Source organism: Carlito syrichta, unplaced genomic scaffold, assembly GCF_000164805.1.
Source record: "Carlito syrichta isolate Samal-C Ts95f unplaced genomic scaffold, Tarsius_syrichta-2.0.1 Scaffold302973, whole genome shotgun sequence".
NCBI classification, from domain to species: Eukaryota; Metazoa; Chordata; class Mammalia; order Primates; family Tarsiidae; genus Carlito; species Carlito syrichta.
This window is the reverse complement of record NW_007247069.1, coordinates 406,120-420,406: the sequence shown is the minus strand read 5'-3', so window position 1 is coordinate 420,406 and position 14,287 is coordinate 406,120. Positions and strand designations below refer to the sequence as shown.

Genomic DNA, 14,287 nt, shown 5'->3' with positions numbered 1-14,287 from the left:
CCAGGTGTCCTTCCAAGGCTCACTCAGGACACCTTTCGCAAAAAGGGCACCTCATCATGGAAGGCTCACACAGAATATCAGCATGTCTTCTAATTTTAACAGTCTGGAACACTTCCGACATTAAAGTTACATACAGCATATTTCATCTTCTCATTTCAACATGGGGTTATCAAAAATATGTCACATCATTCTTAGGTGCCGTTTGGTTTATAATTCACCCTGAATGGATTTTTCAATCACTGACTCGCTCTTGGACTTCTTGACAGCCTCAAGAACAAAATGCTTTAGAGCATTTAGAGCATGCATGAGCAAAACTCTGCTTTGACTCTGCTAAAACAAGGATCTGTTAAATCACTGTGTTTGGTCGAAACACTGAAAAGCTATGTCCCTTCAGGCTTATGTGTAGAATAGTGGTGGCTGCTTGAAAATGATAATTTTAAAACGTGGCATTTTGCCCCAAGCCCATCGATTTCTCGGCAGTTACAAATTGCTGTGTGGCCCAGGTTGTTCCACCCCAAGGAAACACACTTTGGAGGTCCTAAGCTGGAAGCCACTTGGAAGTTTCCATGAAGCTGTGTGTTGTCAGTCTGGTTTTGATAGGTTGGCCTGGCTTTCTTTGAAACGTGCGGGCCCCACTCCACGCCGGGGGCGGCCGGCATCCGGCATATGGTGACAAGGCCCAAGATGGGTGGCGCTCGCGGGTTGGGCAGCTGGGCGCGCCGGTGGCTCCTTTCCAAATTACTCATCATGTTTTGAGTCGTTGCTTGGAAAAATGTGGTGCCCATCTCCACAATACATGTTCTTTTTATTTTTAAGCTCGGGGAAGGCTTCCAGCAGGAAAACAAGACAGATGGGGAGAAGAAGCAAGATATTTATGCCTATTTAGGCCATTTTCTTCTGTCAGTTTCCCACAGGCTGAGTTTTCCAGATAAACAAAGGAGTCCCTCAGCATTCATAGTTAACTCTGTCCCAGGAAGCACTTTTGCTTTTCAGATAAAGAGTGCCTTTGGAATGGCAACACGTCAAGACCGCAGGAAGGGCTGGTGGATTTTTAATGACCAAAGTGGCACTGGTAGAGGTCTTGTAGCAACCAGCAGATCTGAACATTGGGTTAACAGGCTCTTTTTGAGATGGTGGTGACGCTGTGATAGTAAGTGGCAGTCAGAAGGCCTTCCATGGGCCCGTGTGTGACTGTTGCTTGCTTTCAGTGGTGTTCCCCACTCTGGGGTCCTTGACTGCAAGTTATCCCGGAGTCTCAGAAGCACAGGCCGAAAGCCTTTATTCCAGCTGTGAGTTACACAGAGCTGGGAATTCTCTCAGATGCTGCTCATAAGAGTCCTCCATTTGGACCAAGCTCTCAGTCTGGGGGTCTGGAATGATTCTCGGTGGGGCTTTCCACATTGACATCCAAGAAGTGTTCTTGGTTGGTGATGTAGTGATAGGTTTTGAATCTCTATGTATAGATGTTAGATTTTTTTGCAAAAGCTTTAGACAAGAACTGTGCTTCAAATTTTCTCTAAACATTATATACTTGGTACATATTTATTTACCTAATTTATATTGAATTAAAGCTGCTTTTCCTCCCTTCTCTGTGGCATCTACTTTGTAGACTATCCTTTCTTATACCTCCAAGAGCCTCAAGGCTGAAAAACTTGGTATTTAGTCCATTGGCAAAAGTGAATAACAATGTAGTTTTTCTGTGAGTTGAATATTTAATTCATTATTTTACTTGACTTGTACCTTCTGACCACACAATAAAAGTTCAAATATCCACAGCTTCTAAATTAAAATTGACGTAAGAAGTTGCTATAAAGAAAAACGAGGCTAATTTCCTCATTATCAGTCTCTCCTTAGTAATCCAATAAAACATACCCACCACTCAGTTTTAAAAATTAATAGTAGTTGTCAAGCTTAAAGTATAGTTCTTTCTATTTCTGAACATTGTCATAAGTCATTTGAGATAGATTTATGAAATGACAGACTTTCCCAGAATAAAATACATTGTGTCAAGATGCTTTTCTTTAGTTCGGTCCAATGGGAATTTAAGAAATCATTTTAAACAAGAATAAAAAATGGAAATAATTCTTGAAATGCCTTGCAGGTGACAGATAGATCTCAATACTCTGATGTACATCACATTTTTAAAACAATGTAGTCTTTTATATGCACAAAGGTTTTAAATTTATTGGAAATTATTAGCATATTGTTCAATGTTCTAAAAACTTGCGAAATAATATAAGTCAAGCAGTCATGGTGTGTTGGCATAAGGTTTCTATGCATAAAGATCTATAATTAAATGTGACTTCTCCTGTTCATCTGAAAAGCTATTATCTTATCATTACAGTTGCTGCCAGTACTAAACCAACCAGCATCTTTCAGTACCTAGCACTATCCTTTCTATCGACAAATATTTTCATCCAATCATCCACTTCTTTTTCTGTTTCCTATAAATGCCATGATGCTTAATATCTTAAAATAACTTCCAAATAAGGTTGCAGAGTTTTTATACTGCTGAGTCATCAAGAATTCCAAAGAAGTACCAAATTGTTCCAAATCTTTCCACTAGTATATTTTATTATATATATCATTTATAATTTTGCTAAACATATTTCATATATAAACCTTCTGCAATTATATTTTATCGCAAGTAACAAAATGCATTCTTGTGTGACACATAAACGGGCCTCTGAACCTGGAACCTGGCTCACAGATACCGAGACAGGGATGTCTGGCAGCCTGGCCATGTCGCCCCTGTCAGCGCCTTCTCTGTCCTTTGTCATCTCTCCTTGTTCGTTCTCATCCTCTCCGTGATTTTATGTGTCATTCAAAAGACAGTTAAACTTATTCATAGGCATCATGACAAATAGAAGAAAACGAGACTTAAAAATCATAACAACACATTCCTCAGTTTTCAAAGCACTTCAATTGTAAAATGCACAACCAACTCAATCATTGTTAAAAAAAAAACAAAAACAACAAGACCCTGTAGTTTACGTTTAATGAATTGTAAGCCATAACTTATTTCAAAGTGTGAAGTTATATGCCCCACGAAGTAGGCATATGCTGGACAACATTGGCGTACAAATGCTCTATTTGTGTATAATCAGTCTTAAACACCATGCGTTCCTGCAAAAGCTCTCAATCACAACTGTGCTGTTCTCAATCAGTACTGTTCTCTCCATTTCACAGAAGAAGCAACTGGGGATCAGGAATACTGATCCAAAGTGAGTGCTGCTCAGAAAGCCAGATCAGAAGCCAGAGTAGAAAACCAAATTCTACTTGCTGTATTTGCTAGTCACGTAAGATCATACTATATAACAATAAGGTCCCTGGATGTTTCAGCCAGTGGGGGGAAATGTATGCCTTTGGACCAATGTGCATCAAGGGTCAGCCATGTCATGACAACATAGCAAGGAAGCCTTTGATGCTAGATGGGCAATCTATGAAGCCCTCCCAGTGGAAGAAGTCACGATTAAAACATCCCTCGGTATATTAAAGAAGTAATGTACTGAATTCATTCATTGCTTCCGGCATCCATTTATGCACCCATCTATTCATTTACTTATAACACAATTACCCAGGTTTATTTAAACACATTTGCTGCTGGGTTAAACAAAATTTTCAAAGAGAAGCAGAAAGATTATTAAATCAATGAGTGGGAAAAGATTGTATCTTCCCAACATTTACAAATAGCACAAGCTATTAACGCACTTCAATTCTGCAAAGCGAAAGGAGGGATGAGATGGATCAAAACCACAACCACAGACTTTTCATGCCAAGAACAGAGCTCAACCCCTCCCCACCGAGGGGCAGCAGCCACTCCCATTAACTCAGAGCATTCTTCCCAGTCTAGCTTAACTGAGCATGCAGGCAGCACCCCCAGCAGTGGTTAGAAACCCCCCGAAGCTGGGACTCCCAGTGGCTTAAAACAAAAGAAGGGCATCAAGTAACAGCGTTTCTTAATAGAGTCCATAACCTTTATCTAAACTAATATCCAACATAACTAACCGTTGATTATTTTATACATACACACGAGGACAGCATTGCATTGTTCGCCTGTAAGACAAGTCAGCAGTTTATAGCATTCATCATTCATAGATTCTTTTCCATGAACATCGCTAAGGACTCGTTGCTGTGTAGCAAAAGTCACTGCAAAACAGTTCATCAAAGCGATGCGAGAATCAGGAGCAACTTTACAGCAGACATGTCTCAAGGGTTACTTGAGCATGAGTGAATAAACACATCCCCTTCAGCCCACTCTCACTGCTCAGGAGATACGAAGCACTGTGCAAAGCCATGCTGAGTGGATAGAAGGATGGCTACTTACCCACAGGGCGAGCTGTAGACATTACAATGGTGTGGTGAAACATAAAAAAGAAATTTAAAAAAAAGAAAGAAAAGAAAATTATCAGAATGCATGGCGTGTAATGTTACATTTAAGTATGGACAATAGAGTGATTTCTCGTCTCATAATTCAAGTATGAACAAGATGTCTGGGTCTGATAAAACCGGCAGTCATGCATATCATTCCAAGAAAATAATTGCTTTGACTCTCAGCACTGACTACAAGCAACTTGAGAGACATGTTAGGTGAAGTCTTATCATCGTCACTTGCTATAGTTGTTATTTCAAAGAGCTTGAGTTCAGCAGCCAGGCTACTCTGAAGTGAAGGGCCTGAAATGTGTAACCATTCAAGTCACAGGCGAGCAAATGTCAGGTCAAGGCAGAAGGCCTTGCCTCTGCTTTAAATAGCCACTGACTTTCAGCTTGGTTAGTCAGAACCGTTCCAAGGACTACAGAGGGGCCCTGTGTGCTGCTTCTCGGTCCGCTGGCAGTTAAGAGCACGCCACGTTTCATCCGTGGACGGGGTGGGCGGGAATACAGCAAACAGGCCAGAAGCTCCTTAGAGATTCCAACTCAGCAGCCGCGGGACTGCCACTAAGCTCTTCTCTTCTCTTGGCAGAGGGCAGAAGACAATGACTGGCAAGTTGATTCTTGTTCACACCGAGAATGGCTTTCGAACTGCCGCTTCGGCAAATTATCATTTTTTGTTAGGCCATAACTCAATCACCGAAATCAGCCACAGTAGGCTGCCCTGGTTACTAACGCACAGCCATGGTAAGAGACACACAGGGGCTTAAGAATACTTTCTTTAAAAAGAATAGCAACCAATCAGTCTGGATGGTAAACCATTTTATACAAAACCGATAGACAAACATAAAACACGTGATCCCACTGTCCAAATGAAGAGGGAATGCACTGAGTCGCATTTCAACTTTCATGACATTTTGCAATCGAAATATACATGGTTTCAACATGTTTCCCCACATCTCCCGGGATGAAGCTCTGGCACGTGTGTGATGCTAGTCTAGAACCCGTGAGCAGTTTGTGTTGACTTTGGCTCCCTGGCCGTGGCGAGATAGATGTGGCCACTGAAATCATACTGAGACTTCTTCAGCTCAACAAATGCATCATAATAGAGTGTTGCGCAGTCTCTGAAAAGAACTTTGCAGTTGCATCTGTATGAGAGTCACAGACTTCAAATATTGTTCACAATTAAAAAGGGGACGATTAAAACAGAACGAAGAGCAAGGCATGAGAACTCTGGCTTAGTGAGACCCCAGCGTGTCCTATGGTATGTGCTGTGTTTGCTCAGCAAGTGGAAGAGAGAAGTAAGTTACCCAGCGTTCCACAATTTCTTTCTTTTCACGGGGCACTGGGGGTGAGATACAAGACTAAATACCAAAACACGACGACAGACAGACACCACGAAGTCATGCCTCACTCTAACTGATGAAACTTCTCTTAATTTTGCCAGTGTCCAGTGGAAAAAGTATTGTCATCCTTGACTGCATGTCTTAGCTTGCTACCTTCGGCAGACTCTCAAACATAATGTGTCCTTCAGAAACAAGAAGGCATTTTGAGTCTAACTAAAGAGGGAAAAAAGAAGAAGTCTTGGTGAGAAATCATGTGCTAAACAAATAAAAGCTAATTCTATCTCATCTTAGTCTAAAATAATTTCAAAAAACTCTAGGCTTTATTGCCCTAGAAGCAAGATAATTTCTCCGGTGAGATCTGTGCCTATGAAAAGCCACTTAAACAATTAAAAAATGGGAAAAAATTGTGGTGATTACCAGTATGCAGTTGGTGTTAAGTCATATTCAAGTCATTAAAAATTTCTACTGGATGATGAATTATTTGATTAGCAGATAAATGCCGGGAGGTTTGTGGTAGGCTCACTCTAGGTCTTTCAAATTTTGTGTTTGCCAAATCAGCAAAGGCAGTTACTTGATGTTAAGCCTCATTTTATAAGCTTTTTTTAAAACTATATTTTTGAAGTGATAAAGAATTGAATAGATTCTTCAGATTTTCTCAATAAAACTTCCTTACTTTCTCCCTAATGTGACTATTATGACACAATTTTAGCAGAAATATCACAATAAAGCTTCTTGCCTTTGTTACATAACAACAATTCATCCTGAAAAAAACCCAACAGGTGGATGTTTTCAAAATCAGCAAATTAAACTAAATTGTGTTCCTGCATTAAGTGAATAAAGATGGACATGGCCTCTTGGGTCAGTTGACCCTGTTATAATAAAGCAATCCAGGGAAAGGCTGAACATTTCATTTACATGGATAGAAAAATGAGCACAGGAAAAAATAAGCCGCAGATAATCATGTGTGGGTTTTTTTTCCTGTTAATCCCTTAGCATGCATGAGAAATCCCACCTGCTTTTCCAAATGGTAAAAAAAAAAAAAAAAAGTTTTTAAACAATTTTTTTACTGCACATTTTATTGTATTATGGAGATTTTTTCCTCCCACCCCATTTCTGAGGCTTCAGTCTTAGACAAGTGATGAATACCACCCATACAGAGTACACACCCTGAGCCATCTACAGACTGCAGACCGGGGACAGGGGCCCATTTAAGGTTTGCTGGTTTAAAAAAAATTCTATTAAAAACAAGCAATGCTTTCTATTAGTTTTGTGAGTTAGCTTCAGACAGTCATGCGTGGGGACCTTGTTTTTAAATGAAATGTTAAACCTGAAACTTTCAACAAATTATGAAAACAATTAGCTGGGAAAGACCTTAAAGCAAACAGACCCCTTCAAGTCTCATTCACCCAAGCATGCAAGCATAAAGAAACCCCGCTGATTTCACAAACAAACAGCTTCTCACATTTGCTCGCCATTTGTTTAGTCAGCAAATATTTTCTGAATGGAACATTTCTTGGTGGGTTTTTTCTTTATTTGTTTTTCATTTACTTCAGGAAAAAGAAAAAAGAAAAACACAAACTTTGGGGGTAATTTGGTCAAGTGAATTGTTTCTGCAAAGAGCTGCCGAGTCAAAAACAAGTACATGCAGCATTGCCTACAGAGAGAGCAGGTTACACAGAGAGGGTCCACTGGTTCGGTCACAAAGGATGTTGGATTGGGTCCTACAGAATTAGTATATAAGTTCTACTCGTAGCTGATCAGAGTCTTTTAGGACCTGCTAGCTGATGAGAAGTGGAAATATTTTTAAGATGAGATTGTCAGTTCTGTCTTAATTTGCATGTGGACATCTGGAGGAGAAACCTGGTCCGATGGGACGGGAAGGGAGCGGTCTGGAGTGTGGGACACCCCACTCCTGCTCCGTGCCCGGAGGGCCTGTGTCCTTGTGTTCCCAGGAGGCAAATTAGTCTCATGTGGTTTGAAGGTCAAACCCTAGGTCTGGTTGGCCAGATGGAGGACTGAACTGAGAAACTCTGGCACATTTGCAACTCCAACCTCCACACCTTCTTCCCAACCCTGCAGACACTTCTGGGAAGGAAACAGCAGGAAGGCGTGGGGCGGACCGAACAGGGTGAGACATGCCGGGTGAGGACATGTGGCTTGCTCTGTCTACCAGAGGACACGGGGGCATGGAAGACGGACATGCTTGCCTGCCCCTGCTGGGAGTCATGAGTGCAACTGACGCCACCGGTGACGTCTACTGGCGAGTGAGGGTCCCTGTTTACAGGGCACCCTCGGTCCCCTGGACTGCACGATTTGCCTCATGTGACTCACATGCTGCACCAGGAAGGCAGAGGGTCCGCGCCAGTGCCTTGTGGAGCTGAGAGGTGCCTTCCCTCCCTTACAAGCAGTCCCAGAGAGTCTATAAATGAACATTACTCTGTGACGGAGAAAGTGCGTGACACCCGGAAAGTGAAAGTTATTACAGGAGCGGCACTGGCTATTTCAATTATTTAAGGCCAATGAACTCCACAAATCAGCCTCTAAATCAGATTATCTCAGTGCCGGGCTCCTCAGAGTTCATGTTTCACCTTTGGAAGCATTGTTAGTATTTTCAGATGGCTTTTCTGAATGTTGACATAAGAAAGAATTTCAGAACTGTACTAGTAAAAAGTGACAGACAAACGAGTGAACAGACAACAGGAACAGTCCTCTGAAACTGACAACATGCAAAAGCAGTAAAATCTAAAACACTAACATCGATCTTTTCTACTTTTGAGGTTTCCTTTTAAACCATATAAAGCTTGAACTTTAAGTCATACAAGCAATTGTTTACTAAATAGGTATTAACCCCTTGAAATGACTGTTCCTGGAAGTAATTCTATTTCAATTAATGATAGAGAGTACCCAGAATCTGGGTGTTTTAGCATAATAAAGCAGTGTGATCTGTTATTTCGATGTGCATTCACTCACCAACTTAACCAAATATCAGTCTCCTGGCTCACGTGCACGTGGCACCTGGCATCTCTTACCTCGGACGGTGAGGGTGGCAGAGGCGTCCACCCTCCCAACCCGGTTCTCGGCAATGCAAGTGTAGGTGCCTTCATCTGTGCTCACGGCCTTCTTAATCCTCAGTGTGTAATCGTCTTTGATGTCATACCTGAGTGGAATACAAACTGGTGTCATTAAAACAAGACTGGTTGGCCGGGTTTGGTGGCTCACCCTGTAATCCCACGCTTTGGAAGGCCGAGGTGAGTGAATTGCCTGAGCCCGCAGGTTCAAGACCCACCTGGGCAACTTGGTGAGACCTCATCTCTCTACAATAAATCAAAAAATCAGCTGGGTGTGGTAGCACATGCCTGTAGTTCCAGCTACTTGGAAGGCTGAGCAGAAGGATCGCCGGAGCCCAGTCGGTCGAGGCTGTGGTGGCTGGGAGCATGCCACTGCACTCCAGCCTGGGCGACAGAGTGAGACTCCAACTCAAAAAACAAAACAAGCAAACAAACAAACAAAAGTCCTATTCTGTAGACTTCAGCAGACAACAGCAACAGCTCCTTACCATCAAGCCAGCCAAACTCAACTGCCCTTACTCCTCCAACCCTTAGTGACTGTGGTTACTTCTGTGTCTGCATGCTTTGTCTTGAAATAAATCAAAAGGAAGGATTGCTGGAGCCCAGCTGGTCGAGGCTGTGGTGGCCGGGAGCGGCCACTGCACTCCAGTCTGGGCAACAGAGTGAGACTCCAACTAAAAAAAAAAAAAATCTGCTTTATTTCCTGTTTCACGCGTGGGGAGGGAAGACTTGTCTGCTGCTCGTGTAAGCCACCCTTGCGACACCGGAAGGATGGGCTTCGCCCTTGCTGGTACTCACTGCCACAGCGATAATTCCACACTGATGCTCATACTCGGGTGACAGTTCCTCACTGACACCCGCACTTGCGCCTGTTTTGACGAAGGTGGAGACTCTGCCTGGGCCACTCACTGCGACGCCCACACTCCCAGACACTGAGCTTGCAGCGTCAAGCCACAGTCATGCAATGGGGGGTGCAGACTCGGAGGAATATCCCAGAGTTCTGACCGTGGACTCGGCCTCCTTCTGTGCTCCTTAGGGTGGGCACAATACCTACATTCTCTGGGTCTCCATTTCTGCATTGGCAGAATGGTGCTAAGCATCATATCTATGTCACGGAGTGGACGCAAGCCTTAAGTGAGGTATTCCATACATATGACTAGCTGTTATTATCACCGGCAGGAGCTCGAGAAACGCAGTCTGGAGACACGCTATCTTGGTTCCTGCTGACATCACAGTCAACCACGTGGGAATGGCTTTCACTGCACACCTGCCTCCACCCAAGGGGACTTTCTCATGGGCTAGATTTACAGTCTAGGACAACACAGAGAAACATTCTCTGCTGAACTTAGTCAATAAAGCAAGTAAGATAAAACGTTTTGATGACGGCCTCAGAGAAGCTCCTAGTGACGCATTTAATGTCTAGTAAAATGATCTTTTCTGCAGTTAGTCTATATGCTGCATGGTGTGCTTAGCTCTAACACACAAACTGAATAAAAGCAACGTATTTTGCAGCTATTTGCAACTCGTCTCAAGCCAAATGGATTCCTGGCTACCACGGTGCCGTCCATTCTGGTTCGACCTTCCAGAAGTCTCCTCATTCTTCTACGACCGAGTTCCCTCAAAAGCTGGAAGGGGGAGACGCACTTCCTAGCCTACAGATTCTCTTCTGGACCACAACAGGGGGAAAACCATGACTCTAAGCTCATCACATCCCTGTATTGTGCAGCATCTGTGACTTGTCATTAGGAAAAGAGAGGACGCTACCTCCACTAGAAGCAATGGACGGAGGTCCATGGTGCTCACCGCCTCCGCGCCACACCGCGCTGAACCTGGAACTGTCAGTTTAGAGAGGAGAAAGCGCACGCTCGGCGGGGGAAAGGCCCTCCTCAGGGTCAGCGCATTGCTGGTGAGCAAGCCTGGACCTCAGCCCTCATTCTCTGCGAGACACTCGCCCCCACGACGTGCTCCTCTTCTCTCCAGGAGAATGGCTTCGCTTTCAAATGCTGACTTTAGCCATCATAGACATATAACTACACAACTTGGATGGAAATACAGTTTTCCATTGGCCAACAATTAATTATATGAGGCGGACCCAAAGAAAACCAGAATTATCTCTTGGCGGCAGGGCCCCTGGTAGCCCAGGCCTCCCCCTCTAGGTAAGTGTTCTGAGAACCCATCGACATCGGTGTCCCTGCTAGTGCTGTTGTGCGAGGCTGCCTTTGGGTTCCCTGAATTTTTTTTGAAGATTCCTTCAGTGCTTTTGTCCATTTCATGAGGGGTGATTGACAGGCGCACCTGCCCACGCCACGCTGAATGTTCAGCAGTTTTTGACCCCAAACAGCAAGACCCCACGCCCCACCCGTCATCTATCCACTCTCACCCTGAGCAACGATGTTTTTGTTTGCTTGTTTCCTGGATGAAAACAGTCCTCACAAGAAAATGTTTTGCTGATGTGCAAGAAGTGAAACAAAAAAAGGTAGAAGCACTAAAAGGCATCACAACTGGTGCATTCAAAAGCTGTTTTGAGCAGTAGAAAAAGTACCTTGATGAGTGTTTTGCATCAATGGAGAGTACTTTGAAGGTGACTGAAGTTTAAGCACGTAAGAATAAATACACAATTTTTAATTAACAAATTCCAGCTTTTTCGGGGCCTCCCCTCATATCTTCTGACAAAATCTTATTTCGCATTAGAGAACATCATTACACAGGCAAAGGTGTGGAGGATAAACACAAGGTGAAAGCTAGGTACCTCTTGCTTTAAGAAGAAGCAGTGTTCACTTAAAAATTACAGAATATGTAACATATGCAATAAAAACAAGTCTGAAACCGGACTTTCTAAATTTTTTTATTTTTTAAGGTAGATGAAAACAAGAGTAGACATGGGAACACCATATTTTATCTTATTTTTTTTAAGTTGGTTTTTGTTTGACCCAGAACAGTTCCATTTTGTTTGTTTGCCAATGGGTTCCTAGACTACTTACCTAAGGGGGAAGCCTGTACTACAATGGCCTGCCCTCCAAGAGATAATAACCCTTTTTGGTTATGGCTACCTTGACCAGGAATGCAAGCAATTGTGCATTCTATCTATGACTGCAAATGTTCTTCCATAGGGAACATTAAAAACAAAGTACTTCTTGGGAGAATGACAATGAATTAATCTTGGCAACTAATAAAAAAGACAACCATTCAAAGCATTGTGTCACTACAAGCAAATAATACGCCTAACTGCTATCCAAGGATAGAACCACGTTTCCCATGTGGGCTGTAATACCACGGGCGAGGGCACTGGCCTGGTGGAAGGAGCCTTCCCTTGGAACGGTAGCCCCAGAGGCACAGGACTCAGCATGGACCATGCCTTGGAGTGGCCAGATGTGCCTCAGAGGGGGACACGTCTGAGTAGTAATCTCTAACAACCTGCACACCACAGTGACTCACAGGGTTCCTCGGACAGGTGAGATGCTCATCCACTGCGTTGGCCGTTTGATTCTCCCTTGATGATCACGGGAGTTTGAGAAGACAGCAATACAGACTTCGGTTTTTATTCAGTATGCCCTCATGACACATTTCCTATAGGCTGGGCACCTTGTCAGGCATCGGGGCTGCATGCCTTCCTAGGGTCAGACCTGGGGAAAGGACACTCCGCGGAGGGGAACCATCTGCCTCCCATGAGGCAGGTCAGAACTACCATGGCGAAGGCTACCTCCAGGGCTACACACTTCCTGGGGCCGGTCCTGCCTTTCTCCGGTTAGAAGTAAGTGCTGCGGTCAGTACACCAGTGCCGTTGCATCCCCTTACACCCCACAGGGGGGCTGTGGTTTAAAAACAAACAGAAACAGACCTTGAGGACTCTCGGTTACCGAACCGCTCAGAATCTGAGAAAAGACTGCAAACACCATCAACAGCTTATGTTATGGATTGACGTCAAAATACCGTGAGCACAAAGTGACTGACTCTTCGGGTTACAAGACACCTTTAGCAGTTCACCATCTGCAGCATCCATCCATCCTTGACTCCGTCTGCCCTGGGCAGCCAGCCCCTCCCCCCGGCTGCCTCTACCCGAGTGGCCTCATCCTTTTCTGAGCGTCTCTGACTACTAGCGTGTCTTCCAATGAGATAGCAAAAAGCATCTTACTAACACGTGTCCCTGTGTCGAACAGAAGAGCTCACTCTCTTTCCTGTAAGACAGTCCTTTGGACACGGAGTTTCTTCTGGATGACCTCACCTCCAACCAACTACTTTTAATAACAGCAGCTCAGCCGGGCTCGGCGGCTCAGCCTGTAATCCCGCACTTTGGGAGGCCGAGGTGAGTGGATTGCCTGAGCCCACGGGTTTGAGACCCGCCTGGGCAACTTGGCGAGAACTCGTCTCTACAATAAATCAAAAAATTAGCCGGGCGTGGTAGTGCGCGCCTGTAGTTCCAGCTCCTTGGAAGGCTGAGGCAGAAGGATCACTGGAGCCCAGCAGGTCAAGGCTGCGGTGGCCAGGAGTGGCCACTGCACTCCAGTATGGATGACAGAGTGAGACTCTGACTCAAAAAAAAAGAAAAAAAAATAACAGCAGCCCACACCCCATACGGTATTCCTCCCTCATCCACAGGGGGTACGTGCCCGGACTCCAGCAGATACTTGAAACTGTGGACCGTATGGAGCCCTACAGACACAAGACAGTTGATCTGATGACCAGAGGTGCCACGTGAGCACGAGGAACAATGTTCACACGGGGAAAGAGGTAGTGGAATGGGACAAGATTTCATCATGGTACTCAGAACGGTGCACAAATGAGCACTCACAACTTGTTTGTTTCTGGATGTTTCCACTTAATATTTTTGGACCGAGGCTGAGCAAGGGCACCTGAAACTGTGATAAGTGAAGACAGCCGTCACATCACAGTGACATGACCTGAGGCTGTGAGGGAGAGGTAAGTGCGTCGGTACAGAGTCGCTGGTCCAAACACAGATCTGATTCCATTCCTCTGCTCTTTGGAACCACCTCACAGCTTTGTATTTGGTCCCCTAAAACAAACGGCTTTTTTTTTTTTTTTTTGAGTTGGAGTCTCAATGTGTCTCCCAGGCTGGAGTATAGTGGCATGATCATGGCTAGTGCAGTCTCAACCTGCTGGACTCAGGTACTCCTTCCACCCAAGTCTTCCAAGTAGCTGGAATTACAGGCGTCTGCCACCACACCTGGCTAATTTTTTGATTTACTGTAGAGATGAGGTCTCATCAAGTTGCCCAGGCTGGTATCAAACCCCTGGATTCAGGCAATCATCCCAGCTCGGCCTCCCAAAGTGCTGGGTTGACAGGCATGAGTCACCGCACTCAGCAAAGTTCATCTCTTCATGGTCTTCCTGCCCGGAGTGAGGCGGCCTTGCCCCCTCTCAAGCCCCATGCCCCCGTTTGCCTCCCATGCCCACTCTGTCTTGCAATCCACGGACCGCTCTGGCTCGGCCCTCCCGACCTTGCATGCCCCCCCCACCACGCCTTCCCTGCTCACAAGCTAGGGG

At 44.6% G+C, this 14,287-nt stretch overlaps 1 protein-coding gene across 1 annotated transcript in view; it reads right to left on the bottom strand.

Moving 5' to 3' along the window:
- The window catches only part of ROBO2 (roundabout guidance receptor 2), a gene marked incomplete at its 5' end in the record, with an annotated part of 485,855 nt that overhangs the window by 115,560 nt on the left and 356,008 nt on the right, over positions 1-14,287 (bottom strand). Inside the window, 2 exons of the mRNA XM_021711978.1 lie at positions 4,328-4,339; positions 8,747-8,874. Of these exons, the coding sequence (XP_021567653.1) occupies positions 4,328-4,339; positions 8,747-8,874 (140 nt within the window). The remainder of the gene's footprint in view (positions 1-4,327; positions 4,340-8,746; positions 8,875-14,287) is intronic.